General features: G+C 36.7%; 1 protein-coding gene across 4 annotated transcripts in view; it reads left to right on the top strand.

Annotated features, from left to right (window-relative positions):
• The window catches only part of hip1 (huntingtin interacting protein 1), an 89,706-nt gene extending 79,197 nt beyond the window's left edge, over window positions 1–10,509 (top strand). For 2 of the 4 annotated variants that reach the window (XM_087283368.1, XM_087283369.1), the window contains exons 26-31: window positions 6–106; window positions 1,517–1,622; window positions 1,710–1,833; window positions 4,754–4,815; window positions 6,267–6,384; window positions 6,598–10,509. In XM_087283368.1, the coding sequence (XP_087139494.1) occupies window positions 6–106; window positions 1,517–1,622; window positions 1,710–1,833; window positions 4,754–4,815; window positions 6,267–6,384; window positions 6,598–6,608 (522 nt within the window). In that variant the 3' untranslated portion in view covers window positions 6,609–10,509. 4 annotated transcript variants of the gene reach the window in all.
• The last annotated feature ends 12,635 nt before the right edge of the window (window positions 10,510–23,144 follow it).

Genomic DNA, 23,144 nt, shown 5'->3' with positions numbered 1-23,144 from the left:
TACAGGGAGCTGCATCTATGAAGGAGTTTTACGCCAAAAATTCCAGATGGACCGAGGGTCTCATTTCTGCCTCGAAAGCTGTGGGCTGGGGCGCAACCATGTTGGTGTGAGTATTTCAGAAATTGAGGGGATGTATGTTGAGCTTGACATGGAATAGCCACAAGGTACTGATGTGGCAATAAACAAACTAACAAACAAACAAACAAACTGAAAATTGTTTTTGAGAAATACGATATGCAAATCTGTAACAATTTAACAAAAACAACAACATTTAATTGTAAATATTTGATATAATCACAATTGTATGATAATAATAACTGTGCAGAGTACATTTCATTTAGGAGTTTAAGCTCATAAAAGGAAATTAATGAATAAACATGAATCAAATTTATTAAAATTTTTGCAAATTAAAAGATGCATTTCACTTCACCTTGTGTCAATTACTGTATATTTACACACTGCCTCTAAAACTTATGTGTCATAAAAAATTGTACAATAGGTTTGATTTTTTTTTTTTATTGATTCGTTAATTTCCATTCGTAGCAAACATTTTGAGTGGTATTTTGACAGTACAGAGCCACCGTACAAGTGGAAGCCAGGTTCCTGGATGCTAATTCTTGCAACACAGAGTGCTTTGACATTCAAAGTAGGGCTGCATGATATTGGAAAAATCTTACATCGCGATATTTTGTTTTGTTGCGATTATTTATTAATACAATTGAAGTCAGAATTATTAGCCACCTTTAATTTTTTTTTCTTTTTAAAATATTTTCCAAATGATGTTTAACAAAACAAGGAAATTTTCACAGTATGTCCAGTAAGTCTTACTTGTTTCAGATAGAATAAAAGCAGTTATTATTTTTTTAAACACCATTTTAAGGTCAAAATTATTAGCCCCTTTAAGCTATATTTTTTCAATAGTCTGCAGAACAAAACATCATTATACAATAACTTGCCTAATTACCCTAACCTGCCTAGTTAACCTAATTAAGCTAGTTAAACCTTTAAATGTAACTTTAAGCTGAAAAATATCTAGTAAAATATTATTTACTGTCATCATGACAGATAAAATCAGAAGGTTATTAGAAATTAGAATTAGAATTAGAATTATTAAAACTATTATGTTTAGAAATGTGCTGAAAAAAATCTTCTCTCCGTTAAACAGAAATTAGGGAAAAAAATAAACAGGGGGGCTAATAATTCTGACCTCAACTGTACGTGTTTTTCAATATCGTGCAGCCTATACATAATTAATAACATCAACCTCACAAATATTCTTTCATATTTGCAGAAAATGTTGACTTTATATATATTTTTTGCTTTTTTCAATTCAAAATTTGATTATTTTACCACTCCACATTTCATTTATTCATCCATCCAGTTATTGTCTGAATATTGAAGGATTGGTTTTTGGGATTCTATTCTCGTTTTCTGCATTGTGGACATAAAAGAGGTTTAAATCCTACACCGACTGATCTATGAACCATCACCATAATGACGTTATGTTTTCCTGCAGTGATGCTGCTGATCAGGTGGTGCAAGGAAAGGGCAAGTTTGAAGAGCTAATGGTGTGTTCGCATGAAATAGCCGCCAGCACAGCTCAACTGGTGGCAGCATCTAAGGTACAGCACAGATTTAATTAACATTAAAGCAAAGTAATGACACCACATGATGCTAATAATGATATATGATCTATTGCATTCCTTCAGGTTAAAGCGGAAAAGGGCAGTTCAAACCTTTCTCGTCTCCAGCAGGCCTCTAAAGGGGTCACCCAGGCCACCGCGGGGGTCGTGGCATCAACCAAGTCTGGCAAGTCTCAGATCGAGGATAAAGGTGAGCACATCCATCCTCATTCCCAGACACATTGAGTTATGCTGCTCATGTGGGAAATTTAGATTCGATTATGGCTCGCAGAATATCCTGAAGATAAATAAATAAGGGCTAAATGAATATAGTAAAAGTAAAAGCAGCCTCTTTTTGCTCTCAATGACCTCCACAGTCACATTGCCCTATTTCATATTTAACTATAGCCAAGGAAACTGGTTTATGGTGCCCTCCAGAGATGCAGGAAAGAGCTGCGCACAGTCAGGTTCTCCTCCTCCGCACTGGCTCTTCTCTGATTTAAACAACATTGACCAGTCACATAGATTCAGTGACATTGTGTGTGTCCTTTCATATGCAAACCAGTAGTCGATTTGTTGATGTTTTAGACTCAGCTAGTAAATATTTAGATTCTTTGATCTTGATGTTCAAAATGGCAAACCGATCAATGGACGGTATGCGAATAGTCAGTTTGCATGAATTACATTAATGATCTAATGTATTTGCTTAAATGTGCTGTATGCAACTGTCTAAAGATTTTGCCGTGGCAACACAGGAATTAATTCAAATGTAAATGTACACTCAATAAAATTATGTTTGCTATTTATTCAAACTAGCGCTGCACGATATTGAAAAAATTAGATTTTGTAAACATTTTATTTTTCTGTGTTGATTTTGCAATATTAATTCAGTTTTACAAGATAGTTTGAACTGTAGTAGCACTGTTTGATGTTTTTTGTCTAACAGTATTCAGGTACAGAAATTAATTAATCACAATACTGTTCTTACTACTATTTTGTCTCATTTCTAGCCCAAATATCAAAAAATTCTTAAATGAAGTAAAAAATAAAAAATTTAAAAAAAATAAGAGTTTTTTTTTAATTAAAACAAGTAAAATTATCTACCATGGGGGGAGTAAAATAATCTCCTTTTTCGCTTTGAAATGTAGATATTTGGACTAGAAACAATATAGTCAAATTAAATTTTGCTCAACATTGCATGTATAAACTATATATTGTGCAGCCCTAATTCAAACTACTTATTTCAGTTAACCTGAAACAACAATTTTCTTGAGGTTTTTGGGACAACTTAATTGTTTTATGCTCAATCAACTTAAATTTGTAAAAACTAACAAGTTATCAGGGCGAGGCAGTGGCGCAGTAAGTAGTGCTGTCGCCTTAGAGCAAGAAGGTGTTCGCTGGTTCGAACCTTGGCTCAGTTGGCGTTTCTGTGTTGAGTTTGCATGTTCTCCCTGCCATCGCGTGGGTTTCCTCCGGGTGCTCCGGTTTCCTCCACAGTCCAAAGACATGCCGTACAGGTGAATTGGGTAGGCTAAATTGTCCGTAGTGTATGAGTGTGTGTGTGAATGTTTGTGTAGATGTGTCCCAGAGATGGGTTGCGGCAGGAATGGCATCCGCTGTGTAAAAACTTGCTTTATAAGTTGGTGGTTCATTCCGCTGTGGCAACCCTGGATTAATAAAGGGACTAAGCCGACAAGAAAATGAATGAATGAATAACAAGTTGTTATCTTAATTCCTTCATGTTTTCCCAACACAAATTCCATGATTGTGTGGAACCCAACATTTTTACAGGATTTATAAAATGAAAATATCATAGAATTAAATATTCATATTTACTAAATTATAATGGTACTTGTATCACATTCTGGATAGGTATTTTTGTTCAAAATGTGTATAATATATATTATTTTTTTTTTTCAATTATATATATATATATATATATATATATATATATATATATATATATATATATATATATATATATATATAATATTTTATAATGCACTCTATTTCTTATATTTTTATAACACTTTTTATAAACACTTTATAATCTTTATAATAAGAAACTTTAGAATCATCTATTATTATTATTTTAACAAATTAAAATCAGTTCTTAAACCTCCAAATCAATATTTTAATCTCTGTTGATTCTTTTGATGTGTCAATAAAACTTCTCTTGACATTATTGCAACATAGTGCACCTGTAGTTTGGTTCCTTTTGATGAGAAACAAAGTATCATCTTTCAAATTAAAGTTTATTAAATTCAAATACTGTTTTGAATATGCTGCTTTTTCATTTGTGTGCAGTAACGTGACTTAGTACTACATATAGAACTTAAACAAACCTAATAAAGATTTAATGAAATTGCTCAATCAGTGTTTGAACAAAGAAACACATCAATAAAACAGCTTGTAAAAAAAAGTCAAGGCACTCTTTTTTTTTTTTTTTTTCCTTTAGTGATTTTATACAATGTAGATTCCACCATAGCTGCTGTAGAGAAAAATAATAAACGGCACATAATAAAATGTTGCATTGCGTGTATTTACCTCAGGCACGTCATTCTGCATAGTTTATTTACAAGAAAAGAAAAATATATTTTTTTAATATTATAATAGCATGCACATTGGTTATACTTTACTATATTTTACTGAACATGTTGGCGATATGTTATTTAACCTATGTTCAATGTTATGAAAATGTTGGTGTATATTTTTTTATTTTATTTTTATTAAATTTTGATTTAAATGACAATTAAATTCAGTTATTGTAATATTAATAATATTATAATATTAATAATATTATAATATATCTGTAAATATTCATTACAGTTAATATAATGAATAGTGAATTTAAAAAAGTTGCGACTACTTCATTTTGGGGAAAAAAATGTCATTTTTGTCTACATTACCTCTATAATAAATATTATTTATTATGCTTTTCAAAAAGCCAGTAGCCTAATTCACATCACAACAAAACAGGATTAGGGTATTATTCATACTCTTAATCAATAGATAATTTTACTGAACCAAAACTACATTTATACAAGAAAATGTTTAGACATGCGTTAAAAGCACAAAAATCTGTTCACATACTGTAGGTACTTAATGCAGAGCTCTGTCTTGTTTTTCAGAAACAATGGACTTTTCTGCAATGACGCTCACCCAGATCAAGAGGCAAGAGATGGATGCACAGGTGAGTGTGATTACTTGATTTCTATGTTTGTGCTTATATGTCATTCAAATGCATTTTATGTTATGTGACTACAAGTTGTCAGCCAAAATGCATCACTATTTCCACCTGGTCTACATAGTCAAAGTCAAAAGTCAAAGTCAGCTTTATTGTCAATTCAGCCACATGTACAAGACATACAGAGAATCGAAATTGCGTTACTCTCAGACCCCAGGTGCTTAACATTGATATAAAATATATATATATAAAAAATAGTAGAGTTTAAGAAAAAGAAAATTTACAGTATATACAGTGCACATAAATGTGGTCTGAAAGATACACATAGGTAATAAAAATTGTAAACAATACAGTGACATTAAGGGCATATAGCTAATGAATGCAAAGTAAACCAGAGTTGTGCAGATAAAGAACAGTATAGTGCAAAAAAAAACTTGTAAACATGATAATTGTGAAAAAGTGACAGTGACATATTGGGAGGTAGTATGGTGTGTCTGCATAAAGTGACTAGTGTAGTGTAGTTGAGTGTGTGTGTGTGTGTGTGTGTGTGTGTGTGTGTGTGTGTGTGTCAGTCTGTCTGTCTGTCTGTCTGTCAGTCAGTCAGTCAGTCAGTCAGTCAGTCAGTCAGTCAGTCAGTCACACACACACACAGTCAGTCAGTCAGTCACACACACACACAGTCAGTCAGTCAGTCAGTCAGTCAGTCCAGAGGTGCGAGGGGAGGAGTCTTTCAGTCTGTTGGTCCTGGCCTGGAGACTGCGCAGTCTCCTCCCTGATGGCAGCAGACTGAAGAAGCTGTGCATTGGGTGGGTGGCATCTGCTGTTATGCAGAGGGCTTTACGGGTAAGACGTGTGCTGTAAATGTCCTGAAGGGAGGGGAGAGAGACACCAATGATCTTCTCAGCTGTTCTCACTATGCGTTGAAGGCATAGATGTTCAGATGGGTCTTTTATGTGATATTGTCAGGACCTTTCCGCTTATTTAATCACACTCTACATCACACGAGTGCTCGGTTAAGTGCACAAGTACTGTTAAATGAATGAACCCTTGTTGTGGCTCATACAGTAGGTGAGTTGTTGGAATGTAATTGGGATTTGAATGATAATCCAGTTATTTTGGTACAACACAGTCAGCAAACTAAAAATACCTCATTTAAATGTGTTCTCCCACAACACATCCAGAAAAATGGAGAGTCGATGGCATGAGTGTTAACACTAGAAAAGTAAAATGATCAAATGTGTTTCCTACGGGGATGTCAAAACTTCCTCATTTTCCACTATTAGACTGCACCACTAATCGTGAACACTAAGTGTGAACACTGATACATGGACCCTGGAGTGTTTGAAATCTGTGTCTATCAGAGGATCTGCTGTCCATTTATCTGTTGGTCAATGAAATGCATCTTAAGTGTAAATGGTGTCTCTGTGAACATATTTTGACCATTTCATGTGTGTCAGGTGTTGGTGTTGGAGCTAGAGACGCGGCTGCAGAAAGAGAGAGAGCGACTGGGTGAACTGAGGAAGAAGCATTACGAGCTTGCGGGCGTCGCGGAAGGATGGGGAGGCGAGGAGGAAGGTAAGACGCCCGAGCTCTCTGTCAACAAATCTGCTTAATCCTCAAACAAACCAATACAAAAAACATCCTGGGATATACAGGGAGGGTGGGTGGAGATTTCAGGCCTAATGCTAAAGGGTTAAGTTAACTGGTGTTGTTGGCTAATGGGTTAAGCTGAAGGGTGTATGGTAGTTTGCTTTTAGGTAATTGTTTCTCTTTTCTGTTTGTCTGCAGGAACGGGTTGAGATTCGTCCCGTTCTGAACCGCGGCCCTACAGATTGGGCGCTTGAAGTCTTTATATACACACTCTTTCCCTTCTCCCTTTTTATTGTACTTTTTAACTCTTTTGATTTACTTTATTGTACATTAAAGCCAAATAAAAGGTGCTTTTTTTCTAACCTGCTCCCTCCCCTGCTTGTGGAGACGCGAGGAGTGTGAGGATAGTGTGCCACAAATGAAGAAGGAAGTGGATGGCACCACCTAGTGGACAAAGAGGGAAGTACAGGCTCGCTGAACTGTCCGAGTGTTTCATTTCCTCTTCCGCCTTTTATGGAAATGGAGTATCTTCCCCATCCGTGACTGTTTAGAACAATCCTGTCTCATCATGAAACATCCCATGATGCACTGCACAAGGGTGAGTCACCCCATTTTGCAGGAAGTGACACTGCGCTGTCACCCTTTCACAAACAGCAGCGGTGTGCGACTTCCAGCTCTCAAACGCATTCCTTAATGCCATGTAGGATCATCCTCGTCTGGGTTTTTGGACTAAAAAGCGAGCGCTGGATGGAGTATTTGATGACCCACTATGGACTAACCTGAAAACACTAGCAAACTCAACAGAGTTTTTCTGGATTCAGTATTTTTTATGTTCACTTTTCCCTTGATTAGGCATTAATTTTATAAGAAACCCTACATAGACTTAATCGACAGGCTTTGAACTGTTTCACTGTTTTCACTTTTAGGGACGAAACTCCTCTATAGCTCATCTAACGACGCGTTTCACCAACTTCAAGTCCATGACTGAATATGAACTGACTGTTTATGTGAGACCTCACATCGGGCTAGAGCTGATGGTTTTCTATGGTAATAGTTTCTTCAGCACAGGTAGATGAGGCACCATATTGTATTAGTAAGGGTCTATACAATGGTCTCGTACGGTTTACACGCTGTTAATAGGACAATATCTGTTAATTCCTGTTGTCTTCTTCCAGCTCCTCATCAGCGCACCCCTTCACACCGAGGCGAGGAGAGACATCCGTGCCTTCCAAAAGGGAAAAGGGTCAAGGATCACATTCCCTCAAAAAGACCTTTAAAATTGTGATCTGAGTAGCGTTAGGACCGTGTTTTACAGTTGTCGTTTGGTATTGAGAAGTGAGATCATGAAATCAGTAGAAGCGTGTGTGGTGTGAGAACAGATGTAGCCTATCCCTGTGTTTGTTCAAGTCTGCTGTGTTCGTTTGGTATCGTGAGCTTCCCTTTTCCAGCTTGGTGGATATCTAAAGAAAGAAGAAGCTGTACAGAGCCCTTAAGGGAATACGGTGATGTGGAAAAATGTATGATTGGGGGTAAAGTTGCATTGTTTTCTTGCAAAAAGCTGCATTCCTCTGGGAAACTTTGCTCTCAGATTTTCAGGGTTGTCTCACAGAAGTATTATGCTCACCTAAGGCACTGCATTCACAGCATTTTCTCTCCACATTGTTTTCATCCCAAAAATGTTGCGACTCAATGCGATTCTTGCAGGAATGCAAAAGTATTGCGAGCAAGTGCGTTCACTCTTGGACATAGGTCTCCAACTCAATTCCTGGAGGGCTGCTGCTCCAACTCTAATTAAACACAGCTGATCCAAATAATTGAGGTGTTCAAAGAGTCTTGAACAGCTTGATTAGTTTGATCAGCTGTGTTTGATTAGGGTTGGAGCAAAACTGTGCAGGGCTGCGGCCCTTCAGGAATTGAATTTGAGACGTATTCTCTAGGACATGGGTCTCAAACTCAATTCCTGGATGGCCGCAGCTCTGCACAGTTTTGCTCCAACCCTAATTAAACCTCTTGATTAGTGTCATCAGCTGTGTTTAAGACTCATTTGAACACCTCGATTATTTGGATCAGCTGTGTTTGATTAGGCTTGGAGCAAAACCGTGTAGAGCTGCGGCCCTCCAGGAATTAAGTTTGAGACCTGTGCTTTAGGACAGTGTTTCTCAACCATGTTGCTAGAGGACCACCAGCTCTGCATAATTTCCATGTCTCCTTAATCAAACACACCTGATTTACATCATCAGTTCATAAGCAAAGACTGAAAAAGTTGTAATGGGTGAAACAGACAAAGGAGACATCCAAAACATGCAGTGCTGGTGGTCTTCTAGGAACGTGGTTGAGATACACTGCTGTAGGATATGTAGGAGGTTTGTGAGAAAATGTGTTTCTCTTTTCTAGATACAAAAAGGGTTTTCTCTCTGGAGTATACAAAGGTTGTGTGTGCATTTAGGCTATCTTGAAGCAATAGGTCCATCATTCTGTGAATGAATGCAGGGGTTCTCTAGGGAAACTGATTTTGTGGGAAAATGCTAACTTGAGGGAAAAGTAGAAGTTTGCTGAGAGATTTTGTGAATGTATGAAAAGTTTCTCTAGGAAATGTAAACATTTGCAGAATGCTGTTTTCTCTAGGATAAGCTGAATTTTTGGCAGAGAATGTGATGTTTTTGTGTGTGAAATCGAGTGAAATCCAGTTTATCAAGGAAGCGCAAACTTTTTCACTTTTTTTTTTTGTCATTTTTTAGCACAAATCTTGCAAGTTTCTTCGGGAAGGAAGCATTTTTTGATGAATGCAGAGTTTGAACTTGCAGAAGTTTTCCTATCAAAGGCATTTCTCCTTAAAAAAAAAAGGAGAAATATTTGAGAATATTTGAGAGAAAAAGTGAGAGTATTTGTGAATTTGTTGGCAGACTTTTATTTCAGTCTGCATAAAACGTTTTGCGAGTTATTGCAGACGTTTTGCACCCATTTTGTGAGTGAATGCAAAAAAATGCTTTACAAACAAATGCCAAATTCCCTGCCCTAAAAGTCAAAGTTTAACAAGTGCAGTCGTCGTTAGTATGAGAGAACATTTTCTTGAGTGCTTAATTTATTTTCCTTCAATAGTTTTTTCCTCATTTGCATTCCCTTGAGGGTCTCTGTTTAAATTTTATTTATTTTGCATAAAAAAGTCATTATTTCTTATTACAGTGCAACTACTACCAGAATATAAATGTATCAGTGTACCTTACAATTATGAAGTGTTATTTCATTTATAGTCATAAATTATGGGTGAAATGTTCATTTTTGTAAGCATCTAAATGCAGGCTTAATTTTCATTATGCAAAATATAATGATTTTTTTCTGTGTGTGTTATAAATAAGACACTTTTGACTGTTTTCATGAGATTCACCCAGAATGAAGATACATGAAAATGATGAAGTATGTTGGGTTCAAGAGGCCACCTCCGTCAAAGCAATGTAGACCACACAGCCTTTAGACCATCACTGTCTGCCAGCAGCACAGCTCTCTCTCAGCAGGGCTCAGCCGGACACAGGGACATCATCTACAAACCATGGTTACCTCAACTTCTCCACAAACTACCAGTCAGAAACTACACACTAGGACATGACTGAGTTTAGAGTCCTCCTGTAGACTCAAGTTGAACAGTTGGGTAAACCATGAGTGAGTGAGTGTGTGACTGCGTGTGTGTGTGTGTGTGCGCATGTGTTGTTTAATTCTAATATAATGTTTGGGTGGATGCCGTGTGATTGAGATATGATATATACTGTATATCCCTTATGTTGTGTCTTAATACCATCATATTGTTTCACTCGTTGCACTGCTTCAGCTGTTATGCTAAGTTGCTACACTGGGTATTTAATTTCCGTTTTGTTGGAGTTTGATCATCACTTCAAGTTTTGGTTTATTTCACCATTTAGACTCGGTTGTCTAGTCTTACCAGCTCAGCCAGCCTCTAAACTGCCTCTCACTTTTGTTAATGAAAACAAAACAAAACCGCTCAATAACATTTTGGAGAATATCTTTGTATGATATATATATATATACACTAAAACTATGTGTGGGTTTGTTTTATTTTTCAGTTTTTAAATAAATATTTCACTCATTGATATAATAGCCGGTTGTTTTGTCAGTGTGGTGCTTGTGTGTTGTCATTATGCTTGAAATTACAGGCGTTGAGGATTTGGAGGCCGGAGGGGAAAAGTTGTCGATGCAAGCTTGTGCAGTTATCTAGAGTAAACAGCCGGTGAGTTATTCAATTATGTAAAATGATTCGTTCGAGCCCGAATCTGTTGACATGTTGCAGATACCCCACCAGGTGTCACTAAATACTACAGCAGAGTTCTTTCACACAGGTCAGAGAAGCTAATCGCGTTGTTAAGACTGAAGAAAGAGACATTATAGGACTTGGATGGTTAACTTTACCAAATCACAAGTGTAAATAAAATGTAAAAATAGCATGCGTTAAAACCACACAGTATATAAAGAAATTGGTTATTCAGTGTGTGCGGAAAATATAGCTTTTATAACTTTCATAGCATTCTTTTTCCACATTTTTTCATTCATTTACAGCCTTATTCATGAAATTATTAAATTAATTTATTTCCTCAAAATTCTACACACAATACCCCATAATGACAATGTGAAAAAAGTTTTTGAAATTGTTGCAAATTTATTCAAAATAAAAAAAAAAAAAACTGAAAAATCACATGTACAGAAGTATTCACAGCCTTTGCTCAATACTTTGTTGATGCACTTTGGCAGCGATTACAGTCTCAAGTCTATTTGAATATGATGCCACAAGCTTGGCACACCTGTCTTTGGAAATATTTGCCCATTCTTCTGCAGCACCTCTCAAGCTCTATCAGGTCGGATGGGAAGCGACAGTTTACAACCATTTTCAGATCTCTCCAGAGATGTTCAATAGGATTTAGGTCTGGGTTCTGACTGGACCACTTAAGGACATTCACTGAGTTATTTTGAAGCCACTCCATTGATATTTTGACAGTGTGCTTTGGGTCATTGTCCTGCTGGAAGATGGCCCTAGAGGTCAAGAGCACCCTGAAGCAGGTTTTTATTCAGGATGTCTCTGTACATTGCTGCATTTATCTTTCCCTCTATCCTAGTCTTCCAGTTCCTGCTGCTGAAAAACATCCCCACAGCATGATGCTGCCACCACCATGCTTCACTTTAGAGATAGCATTAGCCTGGTGATGAGCGATGCCTGGTTTTCTCCAAACGTAAAGCCTGGCATTCAGTCCAAAGAGTTCAATTTTAGTCTTATCAGACCAGAGAATTTTGTTTCTTTTGGTCTGAGAGTTCTTTAGATGCCCTTCGGCAAATTCCAGGCAGGGAGTGGCTTCCGTCTGGCCATTCTACCATACAGGCCTGATTGGTGGATTGACATTAAAGACTTTTTGAGTGCTAAAGTGACAGTGTGCCAATTTTCTTTTGAGTTTTTGCTACAAATGTTTGTTTTTTGATCGAGCACCTGCCTTCAAGATTTTGTAGATGTGCGCACATTTGTTTATTTTTTATTTTTTGCAATCAACTGAATTTACCACAGGTGAATTCCAATTAAGCAGCTGAAACATCTCAGTTTAGAGCTTCACTGCAAAGGCTGTGAATACTTCTGTACATGTGATTTTTTTTTCAGGTTTTTTTTTTTTTTTTATAAATTTGCAACAATTTCAAAAACTTTTCTCACATTGTCATTATGCAGTATTGCGTGTAGAATTTTGAGGAAATAAATTAATTTAATTCATTTTGGAATAAGGCTGTAACGTAAAAAATGTGTAAAAAGTGAAGCGCTATTAATACTTTCCAGGTTGCACTAAATGTAGCCGTTCATTCCATTTCTACTCACTATGTAAAAAAAAAAAATACTGTCTATATGCAGGCCTGTAGCCAGGGGTGGTTCGGGTGGTTTAAAAGACACCCCCCACTGACAAAGTTCAAAATTTAGCTTTACATGTGCTTGTTTGTACTATTTTTGACTGCTATGCCAACACAAATTGCAAAAATTACCGATAGAAGAAGGCTTTAAGACAAATTTAATTTGTAATTATTAAAGTGACCGACTTCGGACTGAGGAAAGTTGAATGAGATGGCCAGTTATTTATTTGCCTATTTAGGCTACACTTTTTTTAGTTTAAAATAAGTTTTACCAGATTCCTACTTTTTTTTTTAAATGATGGATGATGATAAATTTGTGTTTTAAAATAGTTATATTTTCACATTTCTTTATTGTTTTTTATTTAAAATGCTAATCTCACAAAATTATTTATAAACCTGTAATAATTTACAATTTAAATGCAAATTTGTAAATAAATACTTTGTTATAAAGTAGTATGGTGAGCACTTTGACAAAATTGTAGGAAATATTTTAGTACATCAAAAAATGTGGTTATGATCACCATCTGACTAAAGATTAGTGCTTAAATGTTACTAAAATACAGTATTTAAGTGAAGTTTCATGAACTAATTTCGAGAGGAGCACGTGATATGATTGTGCACCGCTGGCCACTCTTCCGTAATCAGTAATAATCCAATCAGAATGATCCTAGCTTAATATAAATGGATCACTTTCTCCTTATTGCTCTATCTTCTTTTTTTAAGAATTCCCCCTTCCACCCCATCTCCTCCTTTTTCTCCCCCTTTAAAGGAGGAGCGATCAAGACCTAACCGACCTCGGTTCTCCTGATATGCTTCTAGACCGGGCGGGAGCCCTGGGCTCAAATATTTCCGAGCTCAGGGTTCTCTCCCGGGAAAGCATGCCAAACCTGCTATAAATGCCAAGCATATCTAAGTGGGAACTTTTGAAACCTCACATGAGGCGAATAACTGCAAAAAAGGTGCTGTTTTTCAGAATAAAGAACCACCCCTTTCAATAGGCTGGCCACGGGCCTGATATGTAGATATCAGAGGAGAGAAAAACAGTCAAGTTGTTTCTCAGGTATGTCTATATATACATTCGTTATAGGCCTACATATGCTGATGTGACTTATTGGAAAGAAAGGAAATGGTGCCGTCTATTGGACAGTGTCATTAATGCATTTTGTGCCGTGATGCATTTATAAAAGTGAAATTTCCTGCACTCAAAAATACTTTTGCTGCTTGTTAAAATTACTTATTTAAAATGAGCAACACGATTCTTAATGTTTGTTTTTTTTCGGTGGGGGGTGGGGGGTACAATAACATGAAGGAATTGTGTGGAACCCATCATTTTTTACAGTGTAACTTGGAAAGTGTTCAATATATTGTGAAAGACTGATAACTGAAATAAATGAGTAATGTTTAAGTGATGAGTATGTCTTGTCAACCAATCCATTTGTCTTTTTTATCTATTTGTAGATCATTCTTTCTGTCTGTCTTTTTCATGTCTGTATGACTGACTCTGTCTTTGTGTCTGTCTGTCTGTTTGTATGTTTGTCTTTATATTTGTCCTTGTTTGACTCTTTGTATTTGTCTGTCTGTCTGTCTGTCTCTATCTATTTGTCTATCTGTCTTAGTTTAGCACTGTATATCTCTCTTTGTCTTTGTTTGGTTGTCTTTCTATTTGTCTGTCTGGCTTTATGTTTGTCCATTTATATATCTCTGTCCTTGTTAATCTGTCTCTCTCTGTGTCTGTCTCTGTCATATACACATATATCTGTCTGTCCTTATCCATCCACCCATCCATCAATCCATCTGTCTGTCTTTATCCATCCATCCATCCATCCATCCATCCATCCATCCAATTAATCTGTCTGTCTTTGTACATCTATTCATCCATCCGTATTTGCCCATCCATTTATCCATCTGGTGAATCGGTTTGTCTTTGAACATCTATCCATCCAATGAATTTGTCTCTTTATCCATCCATCCATCCATCCATCCATCCAGTCTTTGTCTATTCATTCATCCATCCAGTGAATTTGTCTCTTTATCCATCCATCCATCCATCCAGTCTTTGTCCATTCATTCATCCATCCAGTGAATCTGTCTGTCTTTGTCTATCCATCCATCCATCCATCCAATGAATCTGTGTCTTTGTCCATCCATCCATCCATCCCTCCATCCATTCGTCCATCTTTGTCCATTCATCTATCCAGTGAATCTGTCTGTCTTTGTCCATCCATCCATCCATCCATCCATCCAGTGAATCGGATTGTCTTTGTACATCTATCCATCCAATAAATTTGTCTCTTTCTACATCCATCCATCCATCCATCCATTTATCCATCCATCTTTCTTTATCCGTCCACCCACCCACCCATCCATCCATCCATCCATCCATCCGTCTTTATCCGTCCATCCATCAATCCCTCCTGTGAATCTCTTTATCCATCCATCCATCCATCCATCCATCCATCCATCCATCCATCTTTGTCCATCCATTGTCTATCTAATTTTATTAACATACATACAGTATATTGTTCCATACGCACAATACATTATTTTACAAACTTTACTTTAGTCTATGCATAAACCCTCAATCTGAATTCCTTAATGTTTAATAATAATTCACGCAAAATGTAAAAAAAAAAAAAAAGCTTCTGGCATTATAAAATGACAGAACAGTAGCCTGAGCATCAATGTAGATCACAGGAAACAATCAATCTTTATAATCTTAAACAAATGCAGAGATTAACACAATCCTTAATCCACAGGGAAAATATAGCTGGGCCCTGTTTAATTCTACGCCTGCCAGTGAGCTTGTTTACAACAGACTTCAGTAAAGAACACTCCATGTTGTATAGTGAGCACTGCTTTGGCTTCAGGACTCAGCTTTTACCTTGAGTGAAATCTGAGATTCACTGGTGTATGTTATTGAAATGAAACTTAATACTAGCTTATCTCTTAGGGTCAAGATAAAATCCTGTTGAAAGCCCACAGTCGTATCCGAGTGCATTAGTATATAAGTGCAATATGTCACATGCTCGTGTCTGTTGTCACTCTTTGAATCCCGTTCACGGTGTCAATGCAGCAGTCTGTGCGAGTCTGTCTGAGTCAGTCTCTGCTGCAGAGTTTTGACTCACTGAACAGCTCTGCTATTTTTAGCCACTGCGTCGAACACTCCATCAGGTTACAGCGAGCCTTGCCTTCACCGCGAGGGCTGAACACCAAACCGAGAAGAAAAGATCGCTTATGGAAAGATGCTGGTGAATGTCGTCTCTGTTTAAATAGGAAGGGTGGGGATGGGTGGTCAATTCAATACAGTCAACCTACTGTAAAACACTACACTGTGTCAACGTACTGGCATTTTAGATGAATAGTTCAGCCAGAAACATTGTTCATGCTCTTTTAGGTTGCTTTGAACGCATATGAACAACGTTGACAACATTAGATATTTTGAAGAATGTTCATGCTGCACATTTCTGTTTAATGAAAGTGACTGGGGAATAGGATTTGTTAAGGTTTTGGACTAACATCCACATTTTGGCATTTGCTTTTATCCAAGGTTTCGCCCAGAAATGAAAATGTACTCCGTTTACACTAAAAATGCAGGGTTTCACACAATTTCTTCATGTTGTCCCTACACAAGTTAGGTTAACTTAAATAATTTTTATATATTTAAGTGCACTGAACATAAAACAATTAAGTTGTCCTCCCCAAAAAAACTCTTTAACAATTGTGTTGTTTCAACTCATTTTAATGAATTCTAAACCATTGTGTTTATTTCTTCTGTTAAACACAAAAGAAGATATTTTGAAGAATGTAAGAAACTGATAACCACTGAGTTCCATACCAAGATCAACAGATGCAATGAAAGTCAATGGTTACTGGTTTCCAACGATCCTCAAAATATCTTCTGTTGTGTTCAAGGTAAAACGAAACTTAAAATGGTTTGTGGTAAGTTAAGGCTGATCAAATGAACACAATATTTTTTGGTGGGGGGTGGGGGGGTGAGCTATCACTTTAAGGATCCAGATAACTATATCCTCATAGACCTTAATGTATCATCAGTTGCCACAGGTAATAATTTTGTTTTCCTGCCCGTTATTTATTTTTCATCTTATTTTTTTGATTATCAAAGTGCCAGTATTGACTTACATTTTATGAATCACCAAAGACCAGAGTTTCGGCTAAAAATCTTTTTAATGTTCTACTGAAGAAGAAGAAACTCTACATCTTACATGGCTTGAGGGTGAGTACATTTTCATTTTATTATCAGCTTATACAGTTTTTATTTGTACTCTAAATAAGATATATATATTCATGTATTTAGGTAAAGTGTCCCTTTAAGCATTTGCTTTTGCCCACAGTCTTCCATTCTGAGTAAACGTTACATAAAAGTGCTGCTGCCGGACGAGGAGGCAGATGCAGATGTGAGGTCATTGGCCAAAAAAAGACGGTTCTCCCAGAGGACTGCACTTTTACCAGCCAATAAACAGAACCCGATCCGCTCGGAGCGCCATCATTCCTTACTGCAGTCTGGTGCTCCAGGAACATGAGCACTAGATGTTCTTTGTTTGATTTTCTGCTGAGTCATTACATCCCCAGAAACTTCATCCTACGGCTGGATACGGTACCTCTGCTTCTGTGCGCTGCTCGTACTCTTGCATTTATTCAATGAATGGTTCACTTAAGAATAAGTGTGGGGTATTATTTACTTGGTGCTTACAGTATAGTGATTGATTTCTGCTTAACAAAAGGGAGAATTTGATTGGAATGTCTTGAATTACTATATTTCTTAGAAAGCTGGTTAAAATAGCCAAATATTTAAATTAATCCTAGTTAAAGTCCAAGTTAAATCAACATTTTTAATGGCTTTTGCATATTGTTTGTCTTTAGGTGAACAAATTTATCTGTGTAAATCCTCTGAAAAAACAAATGTGAAGAACAATCTTCAATCAAAATCGGTTATTCCCTGTTGCTGTCAGTTTGACAGTCTAGATATGATACAGCTGCGGAAATGTACGTCAATATAGCATTATTTTTGTGACACTGTATAAGAATAATTAATGTTTTTATGTTATGGTTGGGGTGGGGGTAGACGTTAAAAATGTATTGGGTAATTTAATAAATAACAATCATTACTCGGAACAACTATTTTTACAGTACTGTGACAGTTGGGTTTAGGGTTGGGCTAGCGGTAGATGTTAATAAAATACAATTAATGAGAAATTTAATAAATAATATAAATAATTCTCGTTAATATTAACTTTTGGTCGCAGCCTTATCTGATCTAACAACAACCTAGTTTGACAGCTTCAGTTGCAATATTCGTAACCACACTCCTCTTACAGTTAGTTTGCTACTGGGAATGATTCGCAAAAATAAAGCTCTGCCCCCAACTCAATGTTCTGTTTCAGTTCAAAATACATTGACATACTGACTTTAAAATCAAGACATCATGATAGGCAGACAACATATTTTCTGTTTTAACTGTTGAGTTTATTTATTTATTTATTTATTTTGAGAATAGAAAAAGACAGAATCATTCATTTCCATTGTAGAGTATTACACTAAATCTGAAAGTCCTCTACTTCACTTTTTATGCTTGCTGAAAGCATAGAGTAAGCATGACACAAATCTCATGACCAGAAACGTACATTAAGGGTGTATTTTTAATATCGTACAAAAAAAAATAAAAAAATTGTACAAGCAGTTCAAAAATGTGGTTTGAATTATTTGTGTACTACCTAGTTTGCCCATAAGGTGTCCACTGAACTGGCCATTGTTTCAAGGGAGGAAAAAAACAACAGAAGTCCACACTGAAGAATGCACTTGTGAGGAGTTTAATAGGTATCAACATCTCTATTCCACTCTGTTATTAAAGACATTCTTATCAGTCATGACTATTGGAGAGAAAAGCGCAGACACTGGATACACTGCAGATGTGTTTCTTACTTGGATTTTTTTTTTGTCTTGTTTTTAGTCCAAATATCTAAACATTCTTAAATCAAAAAGCATTTTCTAGGCAAGCAAAACATAGTCTTGTTTTCAGAAATAATAGGACAATACTAAGTGAGTTTTTCCTTAAAACAAGCTAATTAATCAGTATGATAATATGTACAACGAGGTTTATATTATTTTTTTAAAACGACAATTTGTTTAGCTTGTCTAGAATTTTTACATATTTAAACTAGAAACGAGACAAAAAAAATCGAAGTTAGAATAAGAAAAGCATTTTTTTGCAATGTAATGAGCAATCTTTTTAGTGCGTTTACAATCAAATGAAGTGTACTTTGCATGTGTGCATTTATTGAATTTCTTGTTTTGCATCCGTCTGAAATTGTTCCATTTGTTTTTGTTTAGCTTTCAAATTCTGAAACCGAAGCTTAGTTTTGTCTTGGTGCATTCTATTTGAAAGGGCTCATCCCTATTAACTAATCCCTTAAGGAAACATGCTCTTCAACACCACACAACTTCCCTGTGCAAAGGATCATTTGGCTCAAAGTGTCCATCGGTTGAACACTTCGAAGTTCTTCATTCCAGAAGTGGACAGATTTGAGGACTTCAGTTTGGAACGACGTTTCAATATAGTGGCAATTTGACTTCAAAGTGCAATTCAGAGAGCGATGTATCTCATTTGGAACACATCATAAATTGTGCCAAAGCAACTGTAAGTGTACTGTTTTTTCTTTTGCGCTTGCTCATTTACAACGTCATCGAAATAACAGACTTTTTAAAAAATCCAGTGCTCAAGAACTTTGGCTGCGTCCGAAATCGCCTACTAAATAGGTAATGCATTTGAATTTGAATTTACTACTTGACTGTTAAAAAAGTAAATTCTGTATAGTATGAATGTGAGTAGTATGAATGGAGCGTGGACATACTACAGTACATTCTCTATTTTGTCATGATCTCACGTGACTGACCCTATGTTGCTTCACTCCCATTCATGAATTATCTTGCAAAGCATCATGGGATACTGTAGCGTCTATTGGAAGCACACTTCAGAATCTCACTGGAAGTAGTAGGTCATCTGAGTACACTTCTCGCATACTGTTTTGCGAATTTTATGACTCCGTCCGAAATCGAATACTTTCATACTATATAGTACACAAAAAATAGTATGCGAGCCAAGTCTGAAATCATAAAATTTGAAAATCAGTATGCGAGAAGTACCCGGATAACATACTGTACTACTTCCGGCGAGATTATGAAGTGCATCAGATGGACGCCACGCTAACCCATGATGCCCCGCAAGAGAATTTATGAATGGAAGTGAAGCGGCGCAACTGATGCGGGTAGGTCACGTGATCATGACAAAATGGCAGATGTAGCATGTCTGAGTTTCATTCATACGACTGACATCCATACTATATAGAACACACATTCCTATCAGCCAAGAAATACATTTAAATTCAAATCCACTACCTACTAAGTAGTAGTAGGTGACTTTGGACGCAGCCATGAGTTTGTACATGCTACTCAGCTCGCATACTGTTTGTAGCATACTATAGTATGGAATCATGTGATTTCAGACGCAGCCTTTGTTTTTGTTTTTTTTACACTGAAACAAAAAAGATTATTTAGATTTACTAAGTGTTTTGAGGTAACTGTCAAACAATTTATATGGGCTTAAACAAACTTATTATTAAAATTATTATTAAAATTAATTAAAAAATTAATTTAGTAACGTTCAACTGAATTTGTTTGCTTAAATTCAGTCTCTTTCAGTAATCTTTTTTTGTTTCAGTGTAAATAGTTCTGTTGCTTGCCATTCATTAAAAAAAATCCACAATCACCACACTGTAAAACCCAAAAGATTAAGGTATCTCAAACCACTTGAGGAAACCAATTGCTACAAACCATTTGAGTTAAACTAATCCATATGAGTACTGTGAACTTAATCCATTTACGTTGAAGTAATGAGCTATTTAATTAACTCATTACCTTCAACACTGAGTTCAAAACTCTTCAAATGAGTAGAATGAACTTTCAGTCAATTTTAAGTTAACTACACTCATTTCATTTGATAAAGTGGACTGTTGGGTTTTACATGACTGACATCGCTTGCCATATCATAACTTCCTTGCTTTATATAATCATCAACAGCAAAACACGATGCGTGTTAAGTCTAATCTCACTCAAGCAGAAGGTCGCGTGAGGACTCGGAACAGAGCAACCAGTGTACATAACCGCTCTGTATGTGCTTTTCTGTGCAGCTTCTGTCTACAGCTCACCCATGGAGGAGCAGAGAGCTGTGTAATCAACTGTAGGTGATATTATTCGCCCACACACTCACCAGAGCAGCACCCAGACCCCTGATAGACCTTAAACAACCCCAGTGTGAGATAAACGGCGGGTCCAGACACTGAATGACACCAGGCCTTGCACAGCCTCCTCCGCAACTTCAGGAGAGAGAGAGAGGGAGAGACGGTTGCTAGGAGACGCGGCCCCAAGTGCAAACACTGAACCATCTGTGTGTGTGTGAAGAGGAGACGGAGGGCAGCTGAAAGCCTGGCACACTCCCTGCAACAACAGCCACCATCTTGTATTTTAGACTCCTCCATATTGAAATAATGCTCTTGTTGCTGGAGCGAGACCACATCTGGATTTTTTACCCTATCTGTGGTGCTGGATGCAGGACTGGAGTGGAGATGGTGATCAGGCAGAGGTTGAGTTTTTAAGTAATCTTTCAATTTTATAGACAAAACATGACCTTATTTCACCCGAAATTAAAATTATTCACTTCAATTACTTGCACTACATTATACTTAAGATTACAGAAGAATTTTTATACAATTTTTAGTGAATAGTTCTTTAAAGGACCATTTATGAACATTAAAAAAAAACGTATAACCTATAAGAACCTTTTATTAAAGTTTAAATCAAAGTTTCTCTATGCAGAACTAATATGCGGACATTTTATTTTAAGGAGTGTCATTTTAAAACAATCATTGTTTCAGTGAAATGAAAAAGGAGACATTTTGCAAAATGTTCAAGCTGCTCTTTTCTATACATCCATTCATTTTCATCTGCTTTTATGGGGCCGGGTCACGGGTCTTAAGAGAGAACCCCAGACTTCCCTCTGCCCAGACACTTCCTCCAGCTCCTCCAGGGAGATCCTGAGGTGTTCCCAGGCTAGCCACAAGACATAGGCTGCGTCCAAAATCACATATTTCCATACTATATAGCATGCTAAAAACAGTATGTGAGCCGAGTAGCATGTATAAATTCATGGCTGCGTCTGAAATCGCCTACTACTCAGTGGGTACTGCATTTGAATTTAAACGTACCACTTGGACGTTAGGAAAGTACATTCTATAGAATGAAACTCGGACGTACTACATCCACCATTTTGTCAAGATTACGTGATCTACCCGCATCAGTTGCATCGCATCACTCGCATTCATAAATTCTCTTGTGGAGAATCATGAAATAGCTTAGCGTCCATCCGATGTGCACTTCAGAATCTCGCCGGAATTTGAACATTCTACTTGTCTCGCATGCTGATTTTAGCGTACTATTTAGTATGGAAGTATGCGATTTCAGGTCCTGGGTCTACTCTGAGGCTTCCTCCCAGTGGGACATGCTTGGAACACCTCCCTACAAAGGTATCCAGGAGGCATCTGAAACAGATGCCCAAGCCACCTCAGCTGACTTCTCTCAATGTGGAGGAGCAGCGGCTCTACTCCCTAGCTCCTCCCGGGTGACAGAGCTCCTCACCCTATCCATAAGGATGCTGCCACCCTTTAAAGGAAACTCATTTTGGCCGCTTGTATCTGATATTGTCCTTTCGGTCATGACCCAAAGCTCATGACCATAGGTGAAAGTAGGAATTTAGATTGACCGGTAAATCGAGAGCTTTGCCTTTCAGCTCAGCTCCTTCTTTAGCACAACTCTATCCTTCCCTCACTCGTGAACAAAACCTCAAGATACTTAAACTCCTCCACCTGGGGTAAGGACCTTCCTCTTCTTTACTGTACAATGGATACATATTCCAAAAAAACAAACTAAACGTTCATTCATTGCACTTTTATATTACTTTAAATCAGGGGTTCTCAACCTTTTTCACTTCGGGGCCCACTTACGCTGATCCATTTTTGAAGGCCCTGTCTGATATTTTCTTTGAAATGTTTGTATGAAATGCTCATTTAAAACTTTATTTATTAACATATAGATTTTTACTATTATTACTAATATTTATTTTTATATATATATATATATATATATATATATATATATATATATATATATATATTTATATATATATATATATATATATATATATATATATATATATATATATATATATATATATATATATATATATATATATTTTTTTTTTTTTTTAAATGCTGGTAATAGAAAGTAATAGAAGAAAAATTTTAAATATACACAATTTTTTATTAAATTTATTATATATAAAATAGAACTATACATATACATAATTTTTTAAACATACACTGATTCAAAGAGAACCACAGGTCAACAGCGAGAAGAACAGCTTCTGATTTAAACTAGACTGACTGAATTTATTAATAAGTATCTACTATTCATAATTATACAGACAAATGTAAAATACAGTAAAATCTAAATCTGTTGAAACGTGTGGATCTAATGGCGGATGAATTTGCAGCTGGATTTTATGAGAGGGTGCTCGCTGCAGAGCCATTTGAGGAGAGCTGAGCTCCAGCGAGGGGGAGCATGAGCTGTCGCTCCTCCTCCTGTAAGCTGTTTTAATGCGTACACCAACCCCACCCCTAACCCTACCCCCAGTGACATCACTCGTAGAAGAAGTGCAAAAAAGGTGGAGCTCAAGCTTAAGCTCCCCCTCGCTGGAGCTCAGCTCTCCTCAAATGGCTCTGCAGCGA

This window comes from Danio rerio, chromosome 15, assembly GCF_052040795.2.
Source record: "Danio rerio strain M-AB ecotype USA chromosome 15, GRCz13ab, whole genome shotgun sequence".
Classification (NCBI taxonomy): Eukaryota; Metazoa; Chordata; class Actinopteri; order Cypriniformes; family Danionidae; genus Danio; species Danio rerio.
The sequence above is the reverse complement of the archived record's forward strand: the minus strand, read 5'-3'. Positions and strand labels throughout refer to the sequence as shown.